The sequence below is a fragment of the Wyeomyia smithii genome, chromosome 1 (assembly GCF_029784165.1).
Source record: "Wyeomyia smithii strain HCP4-BCI-WySm-NY-G18 chromosome 1, ASM2978416v1, whole genome shotgun sequence".
NCBI lineage: Eukaryota > Metazoa > Arthropoda > Insecta > Diptera > Culicidae > Wyeomyia > Wyeomyia smithii.
This window is the reverse complement of record NC_073694.1, coordinates 44,355,679-44,383,516: the sequence shown is the minus strand read 5'-3', so window position 1 is coordinate 44,383,516 and position 27,838 is coordinate 44,355,679. Positions and strand designations below refer to the sequence as shown.

The window sequence follows — 27,838 nt, the reverse complement described above, 5'->3', positions numbered from 1 at the left end:
TGTCTTGCTATCGTTTCTATTTACTCCGAAACGTCTAGTTAGTGGTGATATCAACAGTTCTATGTTGCATTTTTATCGCATTTCAGTTACATACATTGTAGCAAATAAACGCTGGGGTTGAAGAGAAAAAGCTTCTAATATATCGTGAATATATCCACAAAGTCATTTGGATCATCTATTCAACAGGCCATGAATCTGTTTGGTGGCCCTCACAGGACCTCAGCCTCTAGTCATCCATCGTAGCCGAGCCTTTCCTGTCTGCGTTCATCAGTTGTTCCGGTCCTACGTATGGAGGAGGGGATCGAGGCTTCCAAAATGTTATCCACAGCAAGTATGGTAACGTTACATATGTTCCTTCCGCTGATTCGTACTGCACTTGCAATCTTCTGTAAACGAGCCTCCTGCTGCATGACAGTCATTCCTCTGGACTTCGGATATATTACCAAAATGCCCGTGGAGCTCGGACCAAAATCGACAAATTGATAACTACCGAAAATAACCACGACATTACTAAGTTAACCTAAATCTGGCTCGACGATTGTGTTGATTCCGTACAACTTGCCTTTCATAACTTCAAATCCGCAGTGCTCTGGAACCCAGTACAAATTGACAGAGTTTATACGACACAGCACTCCAGAACAGACATTTATTGACGTACATACCTTCAGCGCTATTTGAATATAAGAGAAAATGCAAACATCCGCATGTTAATATTTTTTCTCCTCAAGCAAACTGTAACACATTCGATGATAGCGTAATCTCTGCTTGGAACACTGTTGGCCATTCACCCATAGCCACTGATATCCGAACTCTAGGACCGAAGCTCCCGAGCACTTTTGAACTGATGTTCAAGCCATCCGTTAAGAAAACCGTTGACCCCTGCGAACCATGTAAGCCCCGCACTCCCAATCGGAACTTAATGTTTCATGCACCTTCTAGGGAATATCGCAGTTATCCATAGGTTTCATCCAGTCTCAGTTCATACTCATCACTGGACTTTTTTGGAAGTGTTGCAATATACTCAGATGACCAAGAAGGTCACTCGGTAAAACATTCGTTTGAGCCGCAGAGCACTTCATTCCTCTTCTATTTGCACAAATTCATGCTAAGGCAGCAGGTGAAGGATTGCGTTAAATGCTTTCGATTGGGCACTGCGCAGTGCCTTTGTTATAGCGATACACGCACGCAAGTCTCTGAAGCTGGGCTAACTTTGTTCTCGTAATAACCTGTTTTGTTTTGGGTCTTCAAACTAAGGAAGCGTATGTTATTTAAGGAGTATAATAGACGTGAAGATCCATGCTATCATTTTTAGTTTTAGTATCCAATTCCTATCAACTGTTTCGAAGTATAAACTGCTTTGCTTATTTCACCCTCTAGGTGCGTTTTCCAGTTAACCTTCGCATCAAGGATTATTCCTAGAAATTTAACCTTTTCGCTCAGTTGGATAATAGGTACTTTTCCTAAGTCTGAGACGCATGCTGTTAAGTTTTCTACTTCTATTGAAAAGTTCCACTACAACTTTGGTAGGGTTCATGTTTAAACCCTCTTTTATGCACCAGAAATGGGTAACGTTTACCTCTGCACCGGGTACATCTCACCGTTTCAAGCTGTTGTCACACGACTTTACTGAAGGATCTCGATGCAATGTCGCGTACATTGTCAAAATCCCACTTATAGGTACATGTCAATGCCTAACCGTACGTTATCTGCCAAAGATCAACGTGGCCATGAGTTGCGTTACGTTGTTCTCGATCCTTCTGGAGGGTCTGTCAGATTGTGCAGTTTTGTTGGTAGTCTTTTCAGGTAGAGCAGCATCAATATTAATAAAGCAGAGGTTAGGCAGATTCCTACCGCCGTATTGGTGAAAATGTTGCATGCTTCCTATATGTACACGCCCGTCATAAAATTCGATCGAAGCGCTCGGGGATATTACGTCACAAAGTTTGTTTTGAAAATTGAAGTGCATTCATTTCTTCTAAGTTGTAATGTTTTACTCAATAAAATCATGTGAAATTTCATCATGAAAGATACGGAAAGACAAACTAAAGGTTTAAACACAATTGAGACGTTGCGGCTGCGTTTGCGGCAATTTGACACTTAGCCCATATATTTTCTGTCAAATTAACGTCAACGCAACGCAAACGTATCCATTGTGCTTGGGCCTTAACAGTTAGCATGCATAGTTTGCCGCGGCATGAACCAATCCAAAAAAGTTGGCTCAATTTTGTGTCCGTTGTCGGTTCATGCCAAGTTTGTGCGATTCCAGCACTTCGAAGGCCGGTTACTTGTTGGTCATCGACCGTGTCTCGTTAAAAATGGTATGACAATCATTTTAAATACTTTACAAATTCTTTTACCGTTAAAAAAAAGTTTTAGACGTTCCAACGATTCGTACGATACCTGCATGAGATAGAAGTTAACCAAAACGCGCAGAACGTGTTAGTTGACAAAAATTACATCATGATTAGTCTATTTAGAAGAAGAAACGATTTACGGAAGATCTCTCAAAAGGTGGACTGATGAAACAATGGCTAGAATGGTTCGATTCATCGAATCGTATGAAAGCGATAGTGGGAGATTATACCCGTGTAAATACTTTACAAATTCTTTTACCGTTAAAAAAAAGTTTAAGGCGTTCCAACTATTCGTACGATACCTGCATGAGATAGAAGTTACCCAAAACGCGCAGAATGTGTTAGTTGACAAATATTACATCATGATTAGTCTATTTAGTGGAAGAAACGATTTACGGAAGAACTCTCAAAAGGTGGACTGATAAAACCATGGCTAGAATGGTTCGATTCATCGAATCGTATGAAAGCGATAGTGGGAGATTATACCCGTGTTTAGAGATATTGAAAATGTTAAAAAAAGTTTGTTTAAAAATTTGAACAGCAATTTTCCGAAGTGCGTGAAAAAGTGATCAAAAAACATGTTGCCACACACACTCTGATGTTGATATCAGAGTAAAACTAGTTAAGGAAATATCCTAGAGGGAAAGATTCATAAGTATAATATTGAGATGAAACAACATAATAATTTTAAAAATCGTTGTACTATAACAGGTAGAAATAGCAAGAAAACTAGGCACTTTTGCAGCAATAAAATGGATTCTTGATGTATTGAATTTATTTTTATGATGAATTTTTTAAGAAGCCATATCCGGTTTATGTATGTTAACTTTCTGATTTTCGAAAGGAAATTCAAATTTAAATGTCTTGATGTTGTGAATTACTCGGGTTTTACAGGAACAATTTTAACTTATAACAGTTTCTCTTCACCTCATGTTTATAAATTAATTTTTAGAATAATGACAAGAAAATCTTATCTCAAAAACTGAATTTATTGCCTAAAATTCTATTTTATCAATATCTACCAGTGTATTGTGATGAAATCTTCGACGTTGTGACGTAGAAGCTTTTAGCATCAGGTTTGTTTACTATGTTTTCGTTACCAAGACAATGAACCTAACCTGTCAATTTATTATCGTTGGAGCAGCATGCCACCACGGGTTGGCGCACGGTGACCGCCGAGGACATGCTTCCACAAAACCTAGTAGCATGTGCGACTTCGTAATGATGGTGCCGCTTCTCTGCACACTAGCCCTCCGTATAGCACCTTCCAATGCGATGTTGAACAATAAGTTCGACAGCCCGTCACCTTGCTTCAAACCATCTAACGTCACGAAAGAGTCCGATATCTCACCGGCTATTCTGACGCTTGATGTAGAACCTTCAAGGGTGGCACGTATCAGTCTCATCAGCTTTGTTGGGAAGCCATGTTCGAGCATAATCTGCCTCGACCGAGTACCAATGCGATCTCTTCTAGCTATTATTCCAAAAACGGAAGTCGCCATTTTGGATTTGAAAATGGCATTTGAAAACAATTTTAAGCTGCTGAGCGTCATTATGGTTCCGGAAATACTCATATAGGGTGGTGTTCGGTCATGATCGGATGTTTTTTAGAAACCGGAAGTTTCCATCTTAAATTTAAAAATGGCGTCTGGAGTCGATTCTTGGCTCCTATGCATAATCCCGATCATTTAAGGCTGTTTTCCGGAAAAACTGGTTGAAATATCTTTTTAATTTGTCTGGGAGAATTCTCCCCCTTCCAGAGTACGGAGGAGTGTCAAACCACCATAGAAATTTGTGTTTGATTTGTATTAGAGCCCTCCCATCCAGAAGAGTAGGGGTTTCAAATCACTACAAAAATATTTTTTGCTTCTAAAACCCTTCACCTGGTTCCATTTACCTGATTAATTCTTGAGTTGTGAAGAAATTTGGGTTTCATTTGTATGAGAGCCCTCTCTACCAGAAGAGGGAGGGGTGCCAAACCATCATGAAAATTTTTCTTTTCCCCTTAAAAACCTTAACATATCACATTTGGTTCCATTCACTTAATTATTTCTCGAGATGTTCAGAAATTTGTGTTTCATTTGCATGGAACCCTTCCTTCAAGAGGAGGGAGGGGCGTCGAACCCTTATGAACATATTTCTACCTCTAAAAACATGTACATGCCAAATCTGGTTCCATTTACTAGATTAGTTCTTGAGATGTGCAGAAATTTGTGTTTCATTTGTATAGAACCCCTCCCTTTAAGAGAGGAGGGAGGGGTGTCGAACCATTATGAACACATTTGTTGCCCTTAAAAACATTCACATACAAAATTTGGTTGTATTTTCGTGAGTTGTGCGAAATTTGTGTTTCATTTGTATGGAACCCCTCTCTTTCAAAAGAGGGAGGGATGTCGAACCATTATGGACGTACTTGTTACCCCTAAAAATATTCAGATGCCAAACTTGGTTTCATTTACATGATAAGTTCTCGAGAACTCCCTTTAAGAGCAGGGAGGGGTGTCGAATCCTTATGGACATGTTTTTTTTCCCTGAAAACATTCACATGCCAAATTTGGTTCCATTTACTTGATTAGTTCTTGAGATGTGCCATTAAAAAAAAGCAAAGCCTTGGTGCTACATTCCGATTCGAAACTCGACCTTCTGTTTATTATATACAGACTTCGCAGCCAACTGTTAAGTGTACAGGACAATTGCGGGGCTAGCGCTACGATCCTACTGACACTAACAGTTTCTCCCGAGCCGAGCCTCGAACCTACGACAATTGGATTGTAAGGCCAGCATCGTACCTCGAGACCAGCTGGGAGGGAGGGGGAGGATCAAACCTTTACGGACGTATTTTTTACCCCTGAAAACACTCTCAGGCTAAATTTATTTCTATTCGTTTGGTTAGTTCTTGAGATGTGCAGAAATTTGTGTTTCATTTGTATTGGACCCCTCCTATTTTAGTTACCTTTCCCACATCCTGAAACCCCTATCCAGCTTTCTACGAGCGGTAATGGCGGATGGATTTGACCTTTAATGTAGGTTTTTACCATGGAACTAGCACTAGTTTAATGAAGTTGACATACAATAAAACTAGTTCAATGGAAAAATGTATTGAACAATGACAACCTCCATTATATGTCAAACACATCTCCAATGAACCATCCAATGAACTAGCAGTTTGACAACCTACATCGAATGTCAAATCCATCCGCCATTGAGCTTTCTGACTGCTCAGTCACGCACAGTTAATCCGGATTGTTTGCCTCATAAATGACTCTTGCTTAACTCTACCTGGGTTAAGCAAATCGAAAGATATAGTCTTTTTTAAGTTGCTCGGTACTGGAAAACAAATATGTAGTCATTTTGTACAAATCACACAATCCACGTAGGAATAAATCATCTTTCAAGTCTGCGAAAGAGAAAAAAATCGCCATCAATGCAGGCGTTTTGACACTAAGTGCTGTCATTTGCCTCATTTTCCATCCGACTTACACGTATAAAGTGCACCAATGGCGGGGGCCTGGTGTGGTTGGTAATGTCTCCGCCAACCACGCTCGACGCCTGGGTTCGAATCCCACCGCCGACATCGGTGTTGATGGTTGTGAGGTGGCGTGATCCACTCACAACCAACCCAACTGGTCTGGATTCAATCCTAGCCGACACCGGGAGATTTTCTGAGGCGAAAAATCTCTGGGATCACGCCTTCCATCGCATGAGGAAGTAAAGCCGTTGGCGCCGGTCCGTTAATAAACGGGTCGTGAGTTAGGGTCCTGGGTGTGTAGTCGCCTCCCTGGGCGTCGGTGATTGGCCACAACAGTGGCGGAACTAGACCGACGGAAAATTAAGCGAGAATAAAAAAAAAAAAGTTCACCAATACCAATACACGATTGGAGAGGTCTATTACCGCTCGTGGAAAGCTGGATCTACAAAATTTCATGCAGATCGGTTCAGTAATTTTGGAGTCTATATAGATCAGACAGACAGAGCTGCATTTTTATATGTTTAGGTAATTAGTCAACAAACCGATTAGTGATGTTTTTATCTTGTGCAGGGTACAGAAAAGGATCTACCTAGATCATTTCACCCTAGATTTGCGTGTGCTACGTTATTTATGGACGTGCTACGTCATTTATGGGTGTTCCCTAAGTGAAAGGCGTCAGGTAATGGTTTAATTTAGATCCAGGTCTTGTGAGTGTTATAATTCAACACAATTTAACCTTATTTAAGTAATTTCCAATATAAAATCTATAGATCATTGATCTACGTTGAATTTTCTGCTCAAACATGAGCTTAATGTATAAAGCTTCGGAGAATCATATAATGTTCGTTCATTCACTTTTGGGCCGTGGAAGTTAAACATTTTATCCCATTTCACCTCATTTTTGCGCTTTTAACTCTTAAATCACTGAACTTACTCTTGGTACGCTTAGCCATTTTAACCCTGAAAAGATGATAAATGGATTGATTTTGTCATTGTAAGGATCCACAAACCATATTGCCCGAATAGCAGAGAAACGCAAAATTTAGATTCCATAAAAATGAAACAATCGTTATAATTTGGTCCGGCAATTTTTACCGAAGTAAAAAGCTGTAGAAGTTTCTAAAATAGTGATACTTCATGGTAGATCAAAATTAGTTAAAGTTTTATTGTTTCCGAACTCTGCGCTAGTTAGTAAAAAGTGTATAGCAACCATTACAAATTATCTGGAGGAAATCTAAAGCATTAATACAACTCAACTAGAACTATATTTTATTACTTTCAAGAGTACAAATAAAAACAACCACAATACTCACTTTAGCTGGTATATCGCTAACTGTACGTTTTTCTCATTTTTCACCGTATACGATAAATCAGCGACAAGATCGGAGCGTTAAAAAAATACATTAATGAGCAGGAAAGCCCTGCGAAAATTACGCGCATCCGGAACCAAAGCGCTCACGCAGACTCGTTATAATTGCTTTCAGCAAAGGTGGACAATCTAATTGAGAGATTGAAGTACTTGCTGGAAGGCATTGCTTTCCATACCTATTTGTGCAACAGTTCAGCTAAGGTGTGCTTCGATCGTGGATAAGTTCTACTTTTTAAATTAACCGTAAGTTACTATTTGAACATAAAAACAACAGTCTCAAACGAAATTGTATATAGAATAAATTTATTATAAAAAGACAAAAATAGTTGTAATGCGCCAAAAGAATCATATAAGATTTACTTCAATTGTTCTTCATTTGACTAAAACGTTATTTGCTGAATCACGCAGCATCCGCTTCTAACATCATACTTATGAGACAATGTGTCTTCAAGCGCTCAGTACAAACATGACTATTAAAAGTTTATCAGTAGAATTAGAAGCTTGTCATCATTCATCAGGTAAATAATTTGAATCTCAAGCCGGCAAATTGTTTGTTGGCGACGTCTATTCCAATGACAAAAAAATGTATCTTTGTTTATGCTAAGATAACAATGGTCTGTGAAAAAAATTTATGATAGCTTGATGAGTTGCTAAAATGTGTTTTTAATAACGGTAACTCCCAAAGAAACTGGTCACTTCACATTTTCAGCCAGTAAAGTGAGAATAGAAAAATTGTTTTGTTTTAGAAGACACTCCAACTATTAGTGTACTGTGTTTTATTTAAATAGTTAAGCTTGAATCGCAGATGATGGGCATATTTTATTTCTTTCCTTAACACAATATTAGTTATATTAGGATTATTTCAGTGATTTATTCTGTTGTATTTATATGTATAATTCTGTACTAAAAACTAATTTATTTAAATTTTAGTAGTGCTAACCATCGAAATTGTAACGATCATGCCTTCCCCGAGAGATGTTAACACATTTTATGATCCTGTCACAAAAATCTGGAGTGGTACTAAAACACCGCCGTTGCTGAACCCAAACCAATCGTTAGGTGAACTGATCCTGGCAGTGTTGGCCAAAACACCCGATTCGGTGACACAGATCAGTGCCGACAGTGGTGTTCGAGTTACTTGTGCAGAGAACGGTTCGTGTGGCGCAAAACTTAGTCGCCTTGGGTTATGGCCAGCAGGATGTTTTCACGATGGCCGTGCGGAACGGAGAACTGGTCGCTCCGGTTGTTTTCGCCTGCTTTACTCTCGGTATCCCGTTGAATACCCTGGATGCAACCTTCGAACGGGATGATTTAAGTTTCATGCTGGAAAAGGTCAAACCAAGCGTCGTCTTTTGCGATCAGGAAACGTTGAATGAAATGCAAGATTCCATAAAAATGGCAAAAATTAGCCCGGAGGTGTTTGTTTTTGGGGAAAAGGTGGATGGGTTCAGGCACGTAGAGGAATTGATGATACCTACTAACATAGAAGAAAAGTTTGTGCAAGTATTCAGCAAAAAAATAGTAATATGAAAAAAAAAACAAGCGTTGATTTTCTATATTATTTTTCAGCCCAATCCACTTTGAAGATCCTTCGACGAAGTTGGCTATCATTGTATGCTCATCCGGAACTACGGGCCGTTCTAAAGGAGTATGTCTATCGCATGCACTATGCATTGCAAATATAGCTTGTATGTTGGACTGTCGGCCAACGGATGTGCTGTTGGGTTTCAGTTCTTTATATTGGTTGTCTGGCGTAGCCTTTCTACTGCTGGGAACGGTCAGTGGAGCAACGCGCATTATCACGCGGAAATCCTTTAAACCTTCTTTAGCACTAGATCTACTTGAACGCTTTCGAGTGTCACTCGCATTTTTCCCACCGTCAGCTGCAATAGCCACGCTCAAACACCCACGTGTTTTGAAAACGGATTTTAGCAACTTACGAGTTTTGTTCTCCGGTGGATCAATGGTTTCAGCAGACCTGAAACAATCCTTTGAAAAATTAGTTCCGAAAGCTAATTTCCATGTGGGCTACGGCTTATCCGAAGCGGGGGGAGTGGTAACACTGTCGGATAATAATATATACAAAAACGGATGCACTGGATATTTAAGACCAACTTGTCGGGCAAAAATCGTAGATGATCTCGGACATGCCCTAGATATTGGGAAAGAAGGAGAAATACTTGTTAAAATGGAATACTGTTTCCTTGGCTACTATGGAAACCAAAAAGCAACGGATGAAATGCTGGACAAGGAAGGCTGGCTGCATACCGGAGACATTGGAAGGTTTGACGAGGACGGAATACTGTTTGTAGTAGATCGTAAAAAGGACATCATCAAGTACAACAATTTCCAGATATCACCCAGCGAGATTGAAACCGTAATTTTGACACTCCCTGGAGTGGCAAAAGTGTGTGTAGTTGGAATCCCAATTCCTGGAAATGATCTTGCGACTGCTTTGGTAACCAAAAGCGGCAATGGCGACATGAGTGAAACCGATGTTCACCAAGTTGTGGAGCGTGAACTTGCCGATTTCAAGCGACTGCGTGGTGGGGTACATATTATCGAGAAAATACCACTCACTCCTTCTGGAAAGGTTTTGCGCAAAGTGTGTCGCGATATTGCTATCGAGCTGTTCAATAACTATAGTGATATGCAAAATTAGTAACCGAACATGGACGTAAAAATTAAATCATTATTCACTTTAGATTTTGTTTTTTTTTGTTTTTCATTTGTTCATTTTGGAAAATTTTGTAAATTATCTCGTACAATTTTCAAATGCATGGTACAATTTAGCATTCACAACATACAACAACATACAATCCCTCAAAGATATAATTAGTTATGGTAACATTAATACATTAAGGAGCTTGTGCTATCGTTTTTTTTAAATCTTACTGAAAATAGAATAATCACAATGCACACAAAAAGTAAATTACTTTTTTACTTGTGAAATAACAGTCCAGTAGTACACAAAGATCGTTTACAACAACTTTGTGATTGAAATTGCCTCAAAGACCAACATATCCAATGAAAACAATCAAATACTTCGTTTACAGAAAAAAATGTTCAGTGGGACTCTTACTCTTCTTGGAGTTCTAAGGACTGTAAGAACTGTTTGCATACGACATACGAGAGTTGCATCATATTTACCTCGAACAATAAGGACTATGTCATCCGCATACCAAATGACTTTGTTTGAGCTAGGTGCTGCGATAGCTTGGTTAAGAGAGAGACTGCCACCAGCGACCATAACAACGAAGACAGAATTCCTCCCTGAGGACACCGTTTCACTGCCTCCACTGTGACAGACGTATTTCCCAATGCAGCTGTGATCTTCCTGCTCGAAAGTATTGCTTGGATCCAGCTCATTGTAGTACTGTCGACTTTTTTATTTAGTAGAGCCGGAAAAATTGATGCAAGGGACGTGTTATTAAAAGCTTCCTCAATAGAAAGAAAAGGCAAGCCGCTGTCTCCTTATACTTCCGTGACTTCTCGAACTTCGTCACTAGGCAATGCAAAGCGGTTTCAGTCAATTTACCTTGTTGATAAGTATATTGAGGCTTCTACAAGGGTAACTCCTTCAGAAACTCGCTGTGAATATAGTTATCCGTAAATTTTTCCATCAACAAGAAGAGTTGAAGTCAGACATATAGATCTGAAGACTTTGGGCAATGTTTTGTTTTTTTATTCCGCCTGATGACCGGGATATATCCCAGAGTAAAGCTGACTCGAAAAAGGCTGATGAGATCGGAGATGATGAGGGATGCTCTATAGCAGCGGTTCTTAACCTGAGGGACGCGTACCCCTAGAGGTGCGCGAAAGTTATCAGGGGGTACGCGAAAGAAAAATCAGTAATGGCGGACAAACCAATTTTTCTTCATAATACTTCATTTGCTGTTCAAACTTGCCCCTAAAGCATAACAATGGTAACAAACCATAGTTCAATTTGTAACCCACGGTGCTCCCACAGACCGTTATTATAAAAAAAAATGCACCAAAGAATCTGAGTACACCATTTGATTCGTTATGACGTCCACAATCTCTGGTCAAAATTTCAAAATCATCGTACGGTACATTTTTGAGTAATGCCCTTTTAAAGGTCGTGAAGTACAAAAAAGCAATATAAAAGCGACAAAATACTTATTGTAAAGCACGTTTTTCAACCACCATTTTATGAAATAACACCCAAAATAGTTTCTACACATTCCAAGGGTACCTTTCTTGCACCAGAGCCTTTCCGCGCCTGTGTAATGGACTTCTTCCGAACACCATTTAGAATATAAGTGAATATAAAACAAGCGGTGCGATCATATTTCGCATCAGCACAAAACGTCGGTTCGATCACCCGCTGCATCAGCAGAAATGGGTATTGCTACCGACAGGTGCAATAAACTAATCGCGATTGCGATTCATTCAAGTACCAACGCTCGTCGTGTCTTCTCTTCTAGATGACACTCCCGGGTCCGGCTAGTAAGCCGGACCATTTGAGATACCACACCTGTGTTAGAGGACTTTCGGCCAACCTGCTGCGTGCGTGCTAATAGTTCAGCATGAAACTCTGTGCCGCTATGAGGTTAGCAGACTGTTGGTACAGCTCCACCATCAGTTCCACAATCTTTCCAGTAACGTTACGCTAGGTTACGCCATGCACGTATGGAGAAATTGTCGTTCTGGTTTTGGAGTAGACGGAGAATTCTCTCTTTTGTGGTATTCACACTGTCCTGAAAGTACCCTATGAATCTTAGGGCCTTTGGTAGGTACTTCGTGTGCAAGACACGAAGTGTGCTCCCTCCCACGGTTTAATAGAAGACGCCGTAATCTCCAGCCACCTAAATGGATACCGTTGATTAGACGGCAGCTCCTTAACATGGGTCTGATGGCAGGTGATTCTTGGTCCGCAATGCCAGAATGGCGTCACGAAGCTGGATAGTCGATCGATGTGACATGCTTGTGGCCTCCAGCATCTTCCTGTAAGTTACCCCTGTCGTTTTCTGTGGAGCAGGGGGATCCGCGCATGTCTCGGAGCTTTTGGTTGCTCGGGCCCTTAGGACTCGTGTTTGGCGACGCTGTCACAGTCGACCGTTGTTGTTTGGTTGCGACCTGACCTGAGCGGTCAGTCTAGTCGACTGGTTGACGTACTAAGCTAGCGGCCTCCTCGCGTGAGTGGCCTTGGTCTAGCAGTCACTTCAGGCGCCGCCGTTGTTATTGGTAGAGCCGTTTGACAGGAGCACGAGATGACTCAGGTTTCCCTTTCCGTCAGTCCGTCGGGCTCTCTTCTTTCCCGCTAGGTGAACCAATAGAATAAATCGAAGGCCCTCCATCCAGCGATTCGCTGTCCAGGTTGAAGCCCTCCTCCAGTTCCATCTCCTCGGTTCGGCCTGTTGCGTGCGGCCTTGTAGGTCTGTTCTCTGTCGGAACAAGGTTGCCGGAGTCCGGGTATGAAATTAGTTGTTTATTTTTAATTGGAATTTAGTTTTAATCTCACGAGTTTACTACGAAAGAAGGGGATCTTCTGCGTGTTACGGTAGCCTAACGCAGAAGGCTAGAATACTATGGATGAGCGCCAGGTTAGCGGCTGGGAACTTGTCAAACCACCCCCTCCCCCAGCATACATTTCTTGGCACAGGCCGCATTGCATCTTAGCTTCAACCATTAGATTTCACGTTACATTCATGATTAAGAGCCATTACCACCATCCTCATTTCCAGGGGCTTTGGACCTTCAGCTTCAGTTCTCACTAATTTAAGTCTATTTGTACAGGCTAAACTAAACGAAAGAGAACCGTCACAGGCGGACAAATGATTTTATATTCCTTTGAAAGTAGTACAGATGTTCTTCCAGAATATGAACTAGTTATTTGCGTATTTTTGCGTACGAATGATTTATTTAAATTTCAATCAACCGTTAAAAACCGACAATGGGCTAAAAAACTTTTTTGTTCTAAACTATAGCGAGGAAAAATGTTCAGCAATAATATGTATTTTTGTATGACTAATAATTTTTTAAAAGATATAAAATATGTAGAAATGTTGAAATTTATGATTTGAATAAACTTCCCATATAAAAGTATTTATATCTTTTTAAACAAAAGAAATATAAATTTTACATCTTCGGCTAAGTTGCTGGAAAAGGCTTCTGCTACAACTTGCTCGAAGACACTGGCTGTCTACCTCACTGTCCCAAAAAAATAAATTCTTCATATTTCTTATTGGTGGATTAATCACAAAATCATCAATTTCAGAAGAAGCGCAATAAAATGCATAGGAAGTTTTCCAAAATTACCAAAATTAATTGTGAGGACGCTAATGATTTAGAGCATGAAATCGTATAAATAAAACATTGTGCGGAGGCCTTAAGGCTTCGTCGCGGAAGGAGGCCAATCGGCGAGAACTATGAGTCTTCGATGGTCCTGCGTTCAATACTTAGCGGAAACTGGAGAATAGAGTGTAACGCAGGCGCGAGGTCAAAGCATACCAACACGCGGGTATTATCAAGCTGATGATATCCGGCTGGCTCCAGTGGGCTGGCCACGTGGTACGAGAGACGGAGGAGAGACCAGCGGAGATTGTCAGTTACGTTACTAATATGAATATTTTAACTACAGGTGAATGTTGCCCGTAGAGGAGAAGGTTTGATTAGTGGAACGTGTAAAATTGTTCCAAAATAAATTAGCTTAACAGTGAAAATCTGGATTAAAGATGTACATTTTCCAGCTGGCTGGATTTTTTTGCTCTTTCTTTGGTTGTCTTGGTGATGGTTCGTATTAGGTGTTCATTAAACATTCCTAGGGCATTTAAAGGTACCTAAAGTAACAAATCATATATATGCCTGGTGATTTTTTTTTTTTGATGTATGGACTTTCTCACTGCGACCAGAATCGTTGGTTTATTGTGAGATTTGCCCGGGTGTCTGCTGTATCCCGCACTTCTATTATTAGCAATACCGCTATTGAGCAGTGGCATGCTTATTATTTAGCCGTGATTTTGTGTTATGATTTTACCCTTCCTTTTACACGCTACTGCTCTATTACACTACACTACTACTGCTACATCATTTGGTTGGCAAATGGCTGGACACGTGTAACTTGAGACCCTAATGTGGCCATTCACCTCTGTCCAGTAACTCCTATCCCAATCTCCACGTGGTGCCGACCGGAATACGAGTAACCTTAGCGGAGATCGGGTAACCAACCCCGGTGGAAACTATGGTCGTATGCTGACTGGGAAGGGGGTCGTATGCGGCTGTATCCCCATAGGGGCGGCGTACAACAGCATCTGACCCGGAGCGGGCAGCTGAATAATGGAATGCTGTATCTCGCCAGCTACACCTAAGATGACAGCCCCATCAGCAGGATGTAGGTATCGCGACCCTAGTAAGGTAGCATACCGAAACCTTTCATCAACCGCGAACAACGAATTTAGAAATACGGAACGGATCAATCGGCAAAGACGTAGGCTACGAACACGGAAAAAGATTAAGGTAAACGATTGGAAATTGGGTACTTGGAACGTCCGATCTCTCAATGAACCGGCGCGGGCTGGCTTGCTTGCTCGAGTACTACAGCGGCAGGGAGTCGAAATCGCAGCGATTCAGGAGGTTCAGCGGCCAAATTCCGGAGAAAGGGAATTCCATGCAGTAGACCCTATTGCACGCACTTCTTTCAAGTACCACATCTAATACAGTGGCGGCAAAGCAGCGGAACGGGGCGTCAATTTCGTAGTGCTGGGAAATCAGAAAACAAGAGTCATCCGGTGGAGGCCCGTAGATGACCGTATATGCGTGTTAAGGATTGAGGGCAAATTCTTCAACTACAGTTTAATCAACACCTACGCACCGACAAACGACAAATCCGATGAAGTCAAAGATGAGTTCTATGACAAACTTGATCGAATCTATGACGAGTGCCCAAAACACGACGCAAAAGTCGTCATTGGAGACGCAAACGCACAGGTTGGGGTGGAGGAATTCTTCCGTCCGGTCATTGGAAGGCATAGCCTCCACTCGTCAACCAATGAAAACGGCCTAAGGCTGATAAACTTTGCCGCGACCAGAGGAATGGCCATATGTAGCTCCTATTTTCCACGTTTGAATATTCGGAAGCACACCTGGAGGCATCCAAATGGAGAAGCCTGCTCCCAGATCGATCACGTACTGATTGACGGTCGGCTTTTTTCGGATGTTACTGATGCTAGATATTTTCGGGGACCAAACATTGACTCGTCGTTTGTAAGATCCGCGCAAGGTTGTCGAACGTGTTGAAATCTCGCACAGAGAGGTCGACGCGTTACAACATTCAGCGGTTGAAAGCTGATGCCGTGGCAGCAGAATACGCCAGAGAGCTGGAGCAACGGATCGCAGAACAGCGGGAGGCCTTCCTGGAAGACATAAATGGGCTGTGGAGCAGTATCCATGGCGCCATCGAAACGACTACGAGAGAGGTGGTAGGCACGACGCGTGGAAGACAGCCTAATGGCTGGTTCGATGCTAAGTGCCAGAAAGCGACAGATGAGAAGAACTGTGCAAGGAGCCGCATGCTCACTGCAGCTACGCGTCAGAACAGAGAGAGGTACAGGGGGGCAAGAGCTGCCGAAAATAGAACCCACCGTCGGAAGAAGCGGGATCCAAACGACTGGTTGGAAGCCTCATATGCCCTATCTATAAGAAGGGCCATCGATTGGATTGTGGCAACTATCGAGGCATAACGTTGCTCAACTCGGCATATAAAGTGCTCTCCCGTATCCTGTTCTTCAGATTGAGACCGTTAACGGAACCCTTTGTTGGCGAATACCAGACTGTTTTTCGACAGGGGCGTTCCACGACGGATCAAATCTTCACCCTGCGACAGATCCTCGATAAGTTCCGGGAGTACAACTTACCGACTCACCATCTGTTTGTGGACTTCAGGGCGGCATACGACTCAGTGAAAAGAAACGAGCTGTGGCAGATCATGCTGGAACACGGTTTCCCTACGAAACTAATTAAGCTGAGTCGTATGACACTGGAGGGATCAAAATCGAGCGTGCGGATAGCTGGCGAGACATCAGCCGCGTTCGTAACGTTGGATGGACTGAAGCAGGGGGATGCGATCTCCAACCTACTGTTTAACATCGCTCTTGAGGGTGCAGTACGAAGAGCAAACGTCGAAAGAAACGGTACGATCATCACGAAATCTTACATGCTTCTTGGCTTTGCGGACGACATCGATATCATCGGTATCAACCGTAAGGCCGTGGAGGAGGCCTTCGTACCTTTTAAGAGAGAGGAGATTGGGACTTGTCATTAATTCTGCCAAAACGACATACAGTACATGGTAGCTGGCAGAGAGCGTGGGTGTCCCCGCGGTGTTGGTGCTGAGATGAAGATAGATGGGGAACGATTTGAAGTGGTTGACGAATTCGTTTATCTTGGTACGCTTGTGACATGTGACGGACATGAAGCATGGACGCTGATCGACGAGTGCTCGGAGTTTTTGAGCGTTAAGTTCTGGCGGTAAACTAGAAGATGGACTCTGTCGCAGAGTTGTTGAGACCGTTACGAAACTGTGATGTTTGCTTGAAATTGCAAATTTGGAAGGGGGCAGGTTGTCCAGCGTCCAGGGGGGAGGGGGTCTAAAATCTAGGTTTCTAGCATTTCGTAATTTGTGTACAACGCCTCATCAGCCCTCGCATCTTTTCGGTTGACTCGAAAGTTCCGCATCCGTTACCTTTGAGCATCCCCCTGTTTGTTAGGGTTCATTAGGGAACACATGCCACAGTTGACCGCAGGATAATTCATCCACCTTTAGTTATTCGAATTAATTTTCCTTCACGGCAAGAAGGTTGTACAGGGTGGCTCGCACCATCTGATGCACCGTAGCCCAAAGGTTTCCCGCAGCTTTTGCTTGGATGCAATCCTGGTCCTATCCTCCTACCCACCAGGCAACGGACTTGGGACGTACTGAAAGGTCTGGCATGTTTTATGGGACGGAGACCCCTGCGCTGAGTACTATTTCGTCGTTTCAAGCTGTTCTCACACGACTTCACTGAGGAAGCTCGATGTAAAGTCGCGGTACATTTTCAAAATGCAACTCATATCCGTTTTCCTTACTACTAGTTGCCGTAAGAAGGACCTTACTGACGTCGGTATCAACGGGCGGGTTAGTGCGTTTGAGCGGCACTTATCTCTCCATCAAAGATGCTTCCGGGTACATGTGGCCTTCGCAAAAAGGCGATGGGCCAATTTTCGAACCATAGACAATCTTCAACAGTGGTCACGCATATTAGGCATGCCCTCGGCGGTCACCGCGCGCCGACCTGTGGTGGCATGCCTGAAGAAGATCTAGATCCAAAAAAAAAACCTAAAAACCAACTAAGCTAATTACCGAGTTAACTAACCGGACAATGAATAAAAGAAGTTGTTTGTTCCATACTTGCATGAATACATGAAATGATTGCCCATCACTAATGTATAGAAAAAGTTTCAGGGCGATGCACAGAGGAGTAACTCGAGTGAAAACCTGGCCATAATTATTTCGCTGATATTTAGCAATATTTTGGGAAGTATTTGAGTGAGAAGCGGAAAATTTTTTATTTCATTCAATCATTGTTGAGCTGAAACTCTGTTTGGAGCATGAGGCAGGGACACTTCAGGTATTTTTTTTCTTTTTCGCGGTTGCCTCCCCAGCTGGTCTCGAGGTACGATGCTGGTTTAACAAGCCAGTCGTCGTAGGTTCGAGTCTTGACTCGGGAGAGACTGTTAGTGTCAGTAGGATCGTAGCGCTAGCCCCGCAATTGTCCTGTACACTTAATGGTTGGCTGCAAAGTCTGTGTATAGTAAACAGAAGGTCGAGTTCCGAATCGAAAAGTAGCACCAGAGCTTTGCTTTGCTTTGCGTAAGCTGTTAATGTTGAAATTTGTTGAAAAAAGCTTTCTTCAAACGGGTCGCAAATGTCAATCCGGGCGTTTCCGGATGAAATATTAACAAGGATGTATTCGTGATGATATGAACTTCCATTCCCCCGAAGATTATATGATCGGATTCCGCGGAATTTGATAACTTTTTTAATTTTGAAAACGCTCGAAAATACATAAAAATCATTAATTTCGAGAAGTGCTTAAAAGTAGTCATAACTTTTTTATTTCGGAATTCCTATCAACTGGTTTACTAGAATTGAACATAGAGAACTCATTTACTGCAAAATATCGATCAATTGTCATTTTTTTGACGCCTGGCACAACTTGTTAGTATAAATGATTCGATTTCAAAAAAAAACTTGAAAATTTGTCAATGTTTACAGCACTCTCAGCATGTGTAAATACCGTTTCAAGTTATTCGAGTGATTGTATTACGTAAAGCATTTATTCAAGCTGCAGAAAAAAATATAGTAGCACCAAAAGGCCTAAAAAACTTTTTTCTTATTTTGGCCAGCTTTTTTGTTTCAGGTACTCCTCTGTGCGCTGCTCGATTCACTACACACAATACTGTATAATCTGATAGACTCTCCAGAAAGATCGAGAACATAACGCAAAGCAACTCATGGCCACGTTGATCAAGAATATCTTTGGCACACTGAACGCACGATTACGCATTTACATGTAGGTACCGATTATGTAATCCAAGAGACAGGTATTGAACGACTAACTTCTTAGCTTCGTAGGTCACTTTGATGTTATTACGCATATAAGTCCCATCTGCGAAATCATTGAACGGAGAAAATAGCGATAGAAGAGCTGAAAATGTTTAATCCAATAAAATACGATCCGCTTTCAATGTTGATATGTTTTCTTCTGAGATTGATGGATGGAATAAATTATAGTGGGACCGACGTGCGATTATTTTGTACTACAGCATGTAAAATATACGCCTATTAGTCTCAGTTTTTATGGCCCTTGGGACTGAATCAGTTTGATATTTTTCATAGTTATCAAAATTGTTTGTTTTCCTGAAAGTGAATCATTTTGAAAGTTTGAAAATATTGTTCAATCTTGTACAAAATGTTCTCCCTAGATCTGATACGTGCTTGTTACGCGTATGTCGGTTGCTCCTTTGAAGATGATCTGGCTATTTTTGCTCACTTTTACTTAACATCAACGAGGAAGAATAAAATGTTGTGGAAAAAAGCATTCAAACTCTGAATACAGGTGTTATTTTTTTATCTATCATGGGACTGCTATGCGATTATTTAAAAGATGGGACAAACTGACCTGTTTTTTGCAAATTTTACATAACAAACTGTATTATTTTCTAGATTTATTTTGAAAAGCATTTTCGATTCTAACTACTGACTGCCAAGACTCAAAATCGACGAAAAGGTAGATGGGACTAATATGCGTTTCACGGCAATGTAGCGAACTTGAAGTGGTGCAAAGGCTCAAAAATGCATTCAAGCTTGAAAGTCGGCCTACTTCGCTTTTTCCAAGGTGCTCCGAGTGTATCGACGCTATACAAATCGTTTCTTTCCTTTTATTTTACTACTTGTGTTCCGTCAAAAACAATAATATTTACAATAATCAACTTGTTATCTAGAAACTGAATGTACTGAATGTACTGGAATAATGTTCCATCATCATAATAGCCAAGTTACTTGAGAACTTATAACTTCTCAAACAGAGTATATTATCTTCATGTGTGTACGTATATCTATATTTTTCTCATTAGCTCACTGGTCACAAGCTAGTCACCTTTCATTTTCATAACCATCAGCTTCGCCTCTCGCCTTAGCACCTTTCCGGATGGAGTCAACGGCAACTTAGTAGTGAAATAAACGCCTCCTCGAAGCTGTTTATAGTTTCCCAGCTTTTTTTCGACTCTCTTTAGAATGTCCTCTGCTTTGCAACCACCATCCTTGGGAACCACCAGCGCAGCCGGTAGATCGTTACCATCGGCCGGAATTCCCACCACGCACACCGCCTTTACTCCTGGAATTTCCTGAACAACTTCCTCAATCTCGCTGGGTGCGATTTGAAAATTTCCATATTTCAAAATGTCCTTCTTACGATCCACCACGTACAGTAAGCCATTGTCATCGAAGCGCCCAATATCACCGGTATGTAACCAGCCTTCATCATCAAGTATGTCCCCAGTGGCAGCGTCGTTTCCATAATACCCAAGGAATACGAACTTTGCTCTCGCGTAGATTTCTCCTTCCAAGCCATTATCGAGCGGCATTCCGTGATCATCAGCTATTTTCACCTCCATTCCTGCTTTCGGAAAACCTACTGATTCTTCACACCCGATACCTCCTTTCGTTAACGTAACCGCACAGCCGATTTCGGTTAGTCCATAAGCCACTTGTAACGGCTTACCAGGAAGTAAATTGTTAAATAAACTTCTCAGCCTAACAGAAACTGGTCCTCCTCCACATAACGCCAATCGAACACAATCGAAATTGATTTCTCCTACATTCGCATCGTTCACAATTGCCGAAGCCTGCGAGGGCGGGAATAGTACAACTGAAACTCGAAAACGCTCAACGATATCTACAGCTAGTTTGGAACTGAAAGTGTTACGTGTTATAACTCGAGTTGCTCCCCAAATAGTTCCTACCAGCAGCATGATCAATCCCGAAAGCCAGTAGAGGGAACTGAAGGCAAAGATGGTATCGTCGGGATAACAATCGAAGAAATTAGCCACATGAACGATGCAGATGGAGTGGGAGAGACAAACCGCTTTCGAACGTCCAGTGGTTCCGGAAGAGCACACCATTATTGCGCAATGCTTTGATGGATCACTAATATTTACTGGGCTGAACATAAAAAACACAAATGAGAAATTTTTTTGAAAGGTTTCAAATCCTACCTAGACTTACACAAAGTAGTTTTCGGCATCGCTAGGCACTAATAAATCGTCCACGTGATCAAAGCCCGTCACTTTGTCACCCATCACGATTATCCTAGGTTTAAGTTCAACCAAGTCACATGCTAATAACATCTCCTGCAATGTTTCGGTATCGCAAAATACAACTTTAGGACGAACAGTTGAAAGCATATGGCTAAGATCATCCCGTAGGAAAGATGGGTCCAGAGTATTAACGGGAATTCCTAGCGCAAAGCAAGCAAACAGAACCGGTGCCGTGTGTTCTCCGTTTCTCACGGCCATTGCGAAAACTTCTTCCTTACTGACTCCATAGTTCATCCGTTTCAAATTCAAAGCAATGCGTATGGCCCTTAAACGTATCTCGGCGCCAGTCGTTCTAGCACCAGTGTCGGCGCAGATTTGCACCACTTTATTCGAGTTTCGCTCTAGGATCGTTAGTACCAGTGCTCCGAGACTTTGGTTGGGATTGAAAATCGACGGTGTCTTAAGGCCGCTCCAAACTTTGCTCACTGGATCGAAGAAGGTGAAAACATCTCTCGGAGAAGCCATGGTTTTGATCTGCTCGAGATGAGTGATGAGGTGAAACTGATATTAAATGCCAACGATGGCTGAGAAAAATCATCAGAACTGAAAACTTTACAAGTGCACTATCAGTATCTGTGTGCAAACAACGTAATGGTTACATTGATAAGCACAATTGTTCGTTGCGGACCGCGGTGCAATGTAAAGCGAACATGTATAAAACTGTCGTTTCATTATTATTTACCGTGGTCAGTAAATTACTATTAATTATTCTTGTTTGCGCATTTGATTAGTTATTTAGTTAGTGTTGCCATCAACGTCAATATTCTGAAAGAACATAAAAACCCAACTATCTACGTTTGATATGATTCTTAGTCTGATTAAAGAGTCTACATGAATTATCAGGGTAGTGTTGAAACATATTAAGTTAAGAAAATCTATCTTATCTGAACAGTTTCCACAAAAAAATGTACCACAATCTGCATTGTTAAAAAAACTTTTTTTTTAATTAAAAACCTAAATTAATCCACCTAGCGGTCAGACCCAGCCTTTCTCATTCAAACTTTTATTTGTAAAAATAGATTTACATGAACGCTTCAATCCAATAAATGTATATTCACTCTTTAGGTTCTAAAATATTGATGTTGTAATCTATACATATAAAAATGCAGTCCGGTCTGTCTGTCTGTCTGTCTGATCCATATAGGCTCGAAAACAAGGTTGTTAATCTTCTTCTTCTTCTTCTTAGGGTGGATTGTCTAGCTGGTCGCCGTGAGCGAATAACTTCTACACTAGGCCCAGGTTATGATGTCAAAACCTCCAGGAGCAATTCATGACGCAACAGTCACTGGCGACCGATAGAGCACATGTGAGCGAATTTACTCTGGACTGAAGGTTTCAACGGCAGTTATGTGTTGTAAATGGGGAACGTACCTGTTGTTACCGGTTCATATCACCTTACTCACCACAGAGTTGACTATACCTTTGTTGTTCCAAGGCCTCATTGCATCAATATCAATGCCGGCAGTCTTACTTGTGGTCGTTGCGTCTGTTGCTCTCATTTATGCCGTGTTCTCATCCTCGGTCGCACCTTTCGACATATCCCATGGAAGTCCGTCCGCGTTACTGCTATGCTTGCCATGGTTCTTTCGGTTGTTCTGGTAAACTATTAAGCATTTTGTCTCGCAACCGCAAAAAAAAAGAGAAAAAAAAGAATGGGAGTGGTTAATGGAAAAGCCAAAAGTACTGTCACATACATCCACATTCAGACCGTCAACATATACCACCACCCAATGAAATTCATTCTACCAAAAACGTATAACGTATAAACGTATAAGCGAATTTATCCACTCCACTGGGTCAGTGCCAACACCTGGAATAATGAAACGATACTGCGACTCACGACGTAATCTAAAGAGATGCTAGGCAGTTGTCTACATTCAGAGCTCATGTATTGGTGCGCCAAAACTGGCTCAACATTCGCTGCGCAACTATCCATTTCAGGGTGCCAACTGCATAATAATGGGTCGAATCAAATCGAAATAGAATCGTTCTGACAGCAGTTAGAGCAAATTTTTTATTCCACAGGGTCAGTGAAAGTCTACCCAAGAATACAGAAATGGCATCACGATTTAGAACGCAAGTAAGAAAGAGATGCCAGACAACCGCTCACGAACCAAGCACGTGCGACGGTGGATTGAAACTGACAAACCCACGGTACGCTTTGGGCAACACGCCGGGTCGATACTGCATCAAAATCAAGCGAAAGTGGGTGAGCTGGGTGGAATAAAGAAATTGCCATTAGATCGCAACTGGGATTGACACTGGGAACAAATAAATTCGCGAAATAATAATTATAATAAAACATATGCATACACACATGTATATATAGAAAAATAATTATAATGAGAGTAATAGTAGTAGTAGTTGTCAGAGAAGTGAGAAGGGTTAGTAATGCTACATTATATGAGTGCAATGGGTGAAAGTTAGTCACGAGGTTTTGTTAGTGGTTTTAGGGTTAGTATAAACCTCGATTAAGCCCTACAGACCCCGCCAGTATTTAGTTTTGTTAGGTCATGCGAAACTAAAACCGGCGGTGTGATAAGTCAAGTGTAATAAAAAAAAAGCGAATTGCAATTATTGTGTTGATCTCAATAAATTGTTACTATTATGTTATTATTATAATGTTATTTATATTGTAATTTTTAGTTAAGCTTTGTGTTTGGAAATACGCTTGACGAATCACCGTCAAGTCCTCCACCCATGTGTAGGGATCCATATAGGCTCGAAAACAAGGTTGTTAATCGATAATTTATTGTAAACGTCGATAACGATACCTGTTATTGTTTATTTTCCTGATGAGACGCGAAACATAAACAAATATGGAAAAGTTTCTTCCTGTTGCCTAGTGATATTTCGTCTCCAACCCTCCGAAGTGAAAAAAACGTTACCTCACCGATAACATCTAGTGACTATCGTCATCGCCGATATCGTTAATGTTTGAAGACGCTATCGTCATCGTAAGTAACGATACCATACGTTATCGGTAACGGCGATGACGATTATCGACGATAATCTATCGTATTAACAACCTTGCTCGAAAACTAACATAAAAAACAAACATAAAACATAAATTTCTACACAACTCAAGAACAAACCAAGCAAATGAAACCGAATTTGGCATGTGGATTTTTAAGGGGTAGCAAATATGTCCATAATAGTTGGATGAAACACAAATTTCTGCACATCTCGCGAACTAATCAACTAAATGGAACCATATTTGGCAGGTGAAGGTTTTTAAAGGTAACAAATATGTTCCATAATCGACCTCAGGCAACATTTGGGATTGTAAGATGGCAACCAAAGTGACCAAATACCACCCATGAGTATCTCCGGAGCCGGAATGTTGCAAGAAGCTAAAAATTGACCTCAGACACCATTATGAATTGTAGGATGGCAACTTCTGGTTTCTGGAAAACAGCCAAAAATGGCCGATTTCCGTCTAACATGAGTATCTCCTGATCTAAAATGATACACAGCAGCTGTAATCGACCACAGACCCCATTTTGGATTATAGGTTGGCGACTTCCGGTTCCTGGGAAACAGCCGAAAATGATCGAATAACACCCAATATGGGTGTTTCTTCAACCAGAATGACGCTCAGAGGCTAGAAATTATTTTAAATACCATTTTGAAATCCAAGATGGCGACTTCCGGTTTGTGAAAAAACAGCCTAAAATAACCAAATACCATCCAATATGAGTATCTTCGGAACCAGAATGGTCAACGAGCTAACAATTGACCTCAGACACTATTTTGAATTGCTAAATGGCAACTTCTAGGTCGAAAATGACCGAATAATACTCAATATGGATATTTCCGTAATCGAGATGATGCATAGAAACCAAACATTAACCCTGGACACCATTTTAAATTTAAAGACGACCACTTTATGTTTTTGGAATTTCCGGTGTCAGATTGATACCAGGAAATCTGTTGAAAATGACCGAATACCACCCAATATGAATATGTTCAGAATTAAGGCGATGTCCACAAGCCAAAAGTCGAGGATGTTGTCATTTCGATTAAAACCAATCATTTCAAACGATTTGTTATTTGACTTTAATCATATTCTATGGCCGATTCATCGTGCATTTGCAGTTTTTAAACACTCGCAAGGAATCAATGAATTTGGAACGTTCAAATAGTACGATACCACATTTAATTTATGTTGATGCCACATATATCGATCAAAGCAGGTATAGTTTAAAATAGTCTTTGAATTTCTTTTCTTTCCATAACTTTTGAGCCACATATCAAATTGCTATGAAGTTTGTTATTTGTGAGTTTGAGACAGTTCAATGTTCAAATGTCAGTCATGTTCATTGACAGTCATTGAATTGACAGTCATGTTCAAATGAGTCATATAATCTTTGAGATAATAGACTTTCGTTGTTTTGTTAACAATTTAATACATAACGGTTGCTTAAGTTTGATTATAATCAAATGAAATGGGAACGTGTAGGGTAGCCAAACTTTGAAACCACGTGTTCAATCATAATTCTTCAGTTAACCCTCAACTAGCCCGCTCAGCTGATAATACTATTGATCAAATCGGTTGTGTAGTTTCTGAGATAATGAAGTTTCGTGATTTTCACATTTCGGTACATTACAGATGAAATTACAGTTCGATTACAGTAAAATTCAATAGGGTGTTATGAGGCAGCTAGACCTTTCATTTGACACTAATTTTGTGGGAATCGGACCAACCATCTCTGAGAAAAGTGAATGAGAATAAAAATCTGCATACACACACCCACACACACACACACACATACAGAAAATGCTGAGTCGAGTGATATATGCCATTCGGCCCTTTGGAGCACTTTTATAGTTTCGGTTTTGCAAGTGATTGCTATACCTTTCCAGGAGAAAGGCAAAAAGGGCTTTTGATGTGTATACATGTTTTAAAATTGACACCGCGCCACGCAATGAAGCTTTCGGCTTGCAAAACAATGAGTTTTTATATCAAATTCATGGGGTTTCGGCTTGCAATCTTTTCGTAAAAATCAAAACAGAAGGCTAAATACACTCAGCCGCAACGCAGGACAGTAGTAAGTTATATACACCATAATTTTGAAATCGCAACAGTCTAAATACACCTCGAGTTCTTTATATGAGATGATTATGAATATGAATCGATTTCAAAGTTTTGTAATAATGTTGCCCTGTTGGGAAAAAAACCGGTTCTTATCTTTATTATTTTTACAAAAAAAAAATCGTAACTTGTATGGTATACAATTTGCACAGAAAACATCTACCCTTTTCCAGATAAACATGTGACAACACTGTTTCAGAGAGAAGCTGGAAATGGTTATAATATCGGCTGCGCTTGTCACAAATAATGTTCATACTCTGATATAAAGTAGGTAGTTAAAAAAAATGAGATTACTTCTTCTGTCTAGTATCTTTTATGCCGCGATATTCGCTGGTTGTTTGAAAAAAATGTCGCATAATACTCCTGCAAATGGAATCATTGTGGTCTTAAACCGGTTCAACGTCCACATGGATACTTGGCGTCTGTGCTTACGGGTCCATCCAACCCTAACTGGCATTTCCTTGCAACGTATACGTGCAAGTTGCTGAATTGACAAATTAGATTCGCAATCTACTCAATTTACTTGAAACTGTAGGCAAAACCTTGAACTGACGGTGGCTGCAAACTACATTCAAACAAACGACTAAAAACGGCAATATATCATCACTCAAAAGCATTCGAATATGCTTTATTACAGCACACGTTTTTATGTGATCGTTTGTGTGAATGTAGTTTGCAGCCACCGTCAGTTTAAGGTTTTGCTTACGAATTAAAGTAAATTGAGTAGATTGCGAATCTAATTTGTCAATTCAGCAACTTGCACGTATATGTTGTTAGGAAATGCCAGTTGGGGTTGGATGGACCCATAAGCACAGACGCTTAACGAAAAAAAAGCAAAGCCTTGGTGCTACATTCCGATTCGGAACTCGTCTTTTTGTTCATTATACACAGACTTCGCAGCCAACTGTTAAGTGTACAGGACAATTGCGGGGCTAGCGCTACGATCCTACTGACACTAACAGTCTTTTCCGAGCCGAGCCTCGAACCTACGACGACTGGCTTGTAAAGCCAGCATCGTACCTCGAGACCAGCTGGTGGGGTAAGACGCTTAACGAATGACAACTAAAATTTTGATTTTTTTCGAGGCTCTCTTACTCCACAACAAACTAGGGAACCTGTATGTTAGAGAATCGCCAAGGCACTCACCTTTAAGGCAACTGTCAACATCAAAACGGATAACTGCAATGCAAAATTATACAGCTCGCCCGTTTTGATGTTGACAGTTGCCTTAACGGTGAGTGTCTCGGCGTCTCTCTGGTGGATAGGCTGACTACAACAAACACGCTCAGAGAGAAATGTGAATATGTATATGAAAGCTCTCTCTCTCTCCTCTTCATGCCAGTATTTTTTGTTTTGTTTATGCATGTCCAGGGGTGGCATTGTGCAGCTCGAATCGAGCGATTTTCGCTATTTTCGAGTACGTCGCATACTGCCAGTTTTGCTTTGAGCTCAAAAGGAGCTGTCATTGTCATTTGTCCTTGGGCTCATCTAACCCGCAAAGTCGAAAAAATACGAAAAATTAAACATAACGCCCACCAGCGATCATTTAGTTTTATTCGAGTTACTCGAAACGAAATGCGCAATGTCACCATAGTTTTGTTAAAAACGATGTCGAAACAAGGAGTTTGACGCAAGCGAATTGTACGGTTCGCTATGAACTGCACAACAATTTT

General features: G+C 41.0%; 1 protein-coding gene and 1 pseudogene across 1 annotated transcript; one reads left to right on the top strand and one right to left on the bottom strand.

The window, feature by feature from the left end:
* Nucleotides 1-7,378: 7,378 nt before the first annotated feature.
* LOC129731916 (uncharacterized) lies at nucleotides 7,379-10,052 on the top strand (annotated as a pseudogene).
* An 8,236-nt stretch (nucleotides 10,053-18,288) lies between these two features.
* LOC129718005 (probable 4-coumarate--CoA ligase 1) lies at nucleotides 18,289-21,644 on the bottom strand. The gene is made up of 2 exons (XM_055668376.1): nucleotides 20,979-21,644; nucleotides 18,289-20,915 (listed from the first exon to the last, which is right to left on the bottom strand). Exons 1-2 carry the CDS (start codon nucleotides 21,533-21,535, stop codon nucleotides 19,844-19,846), a joined length of 1,629 nt encoding a protein of 542 aa, XP_055524351.1. The 5' UTR covers nucleotides 21,536-21,644; the 3' UTR covers nucleotides 18,289-19,843.
* Between the last annotated feature and the right edge of the window lie 6,194 nt (nucleotides 21,645-27,838).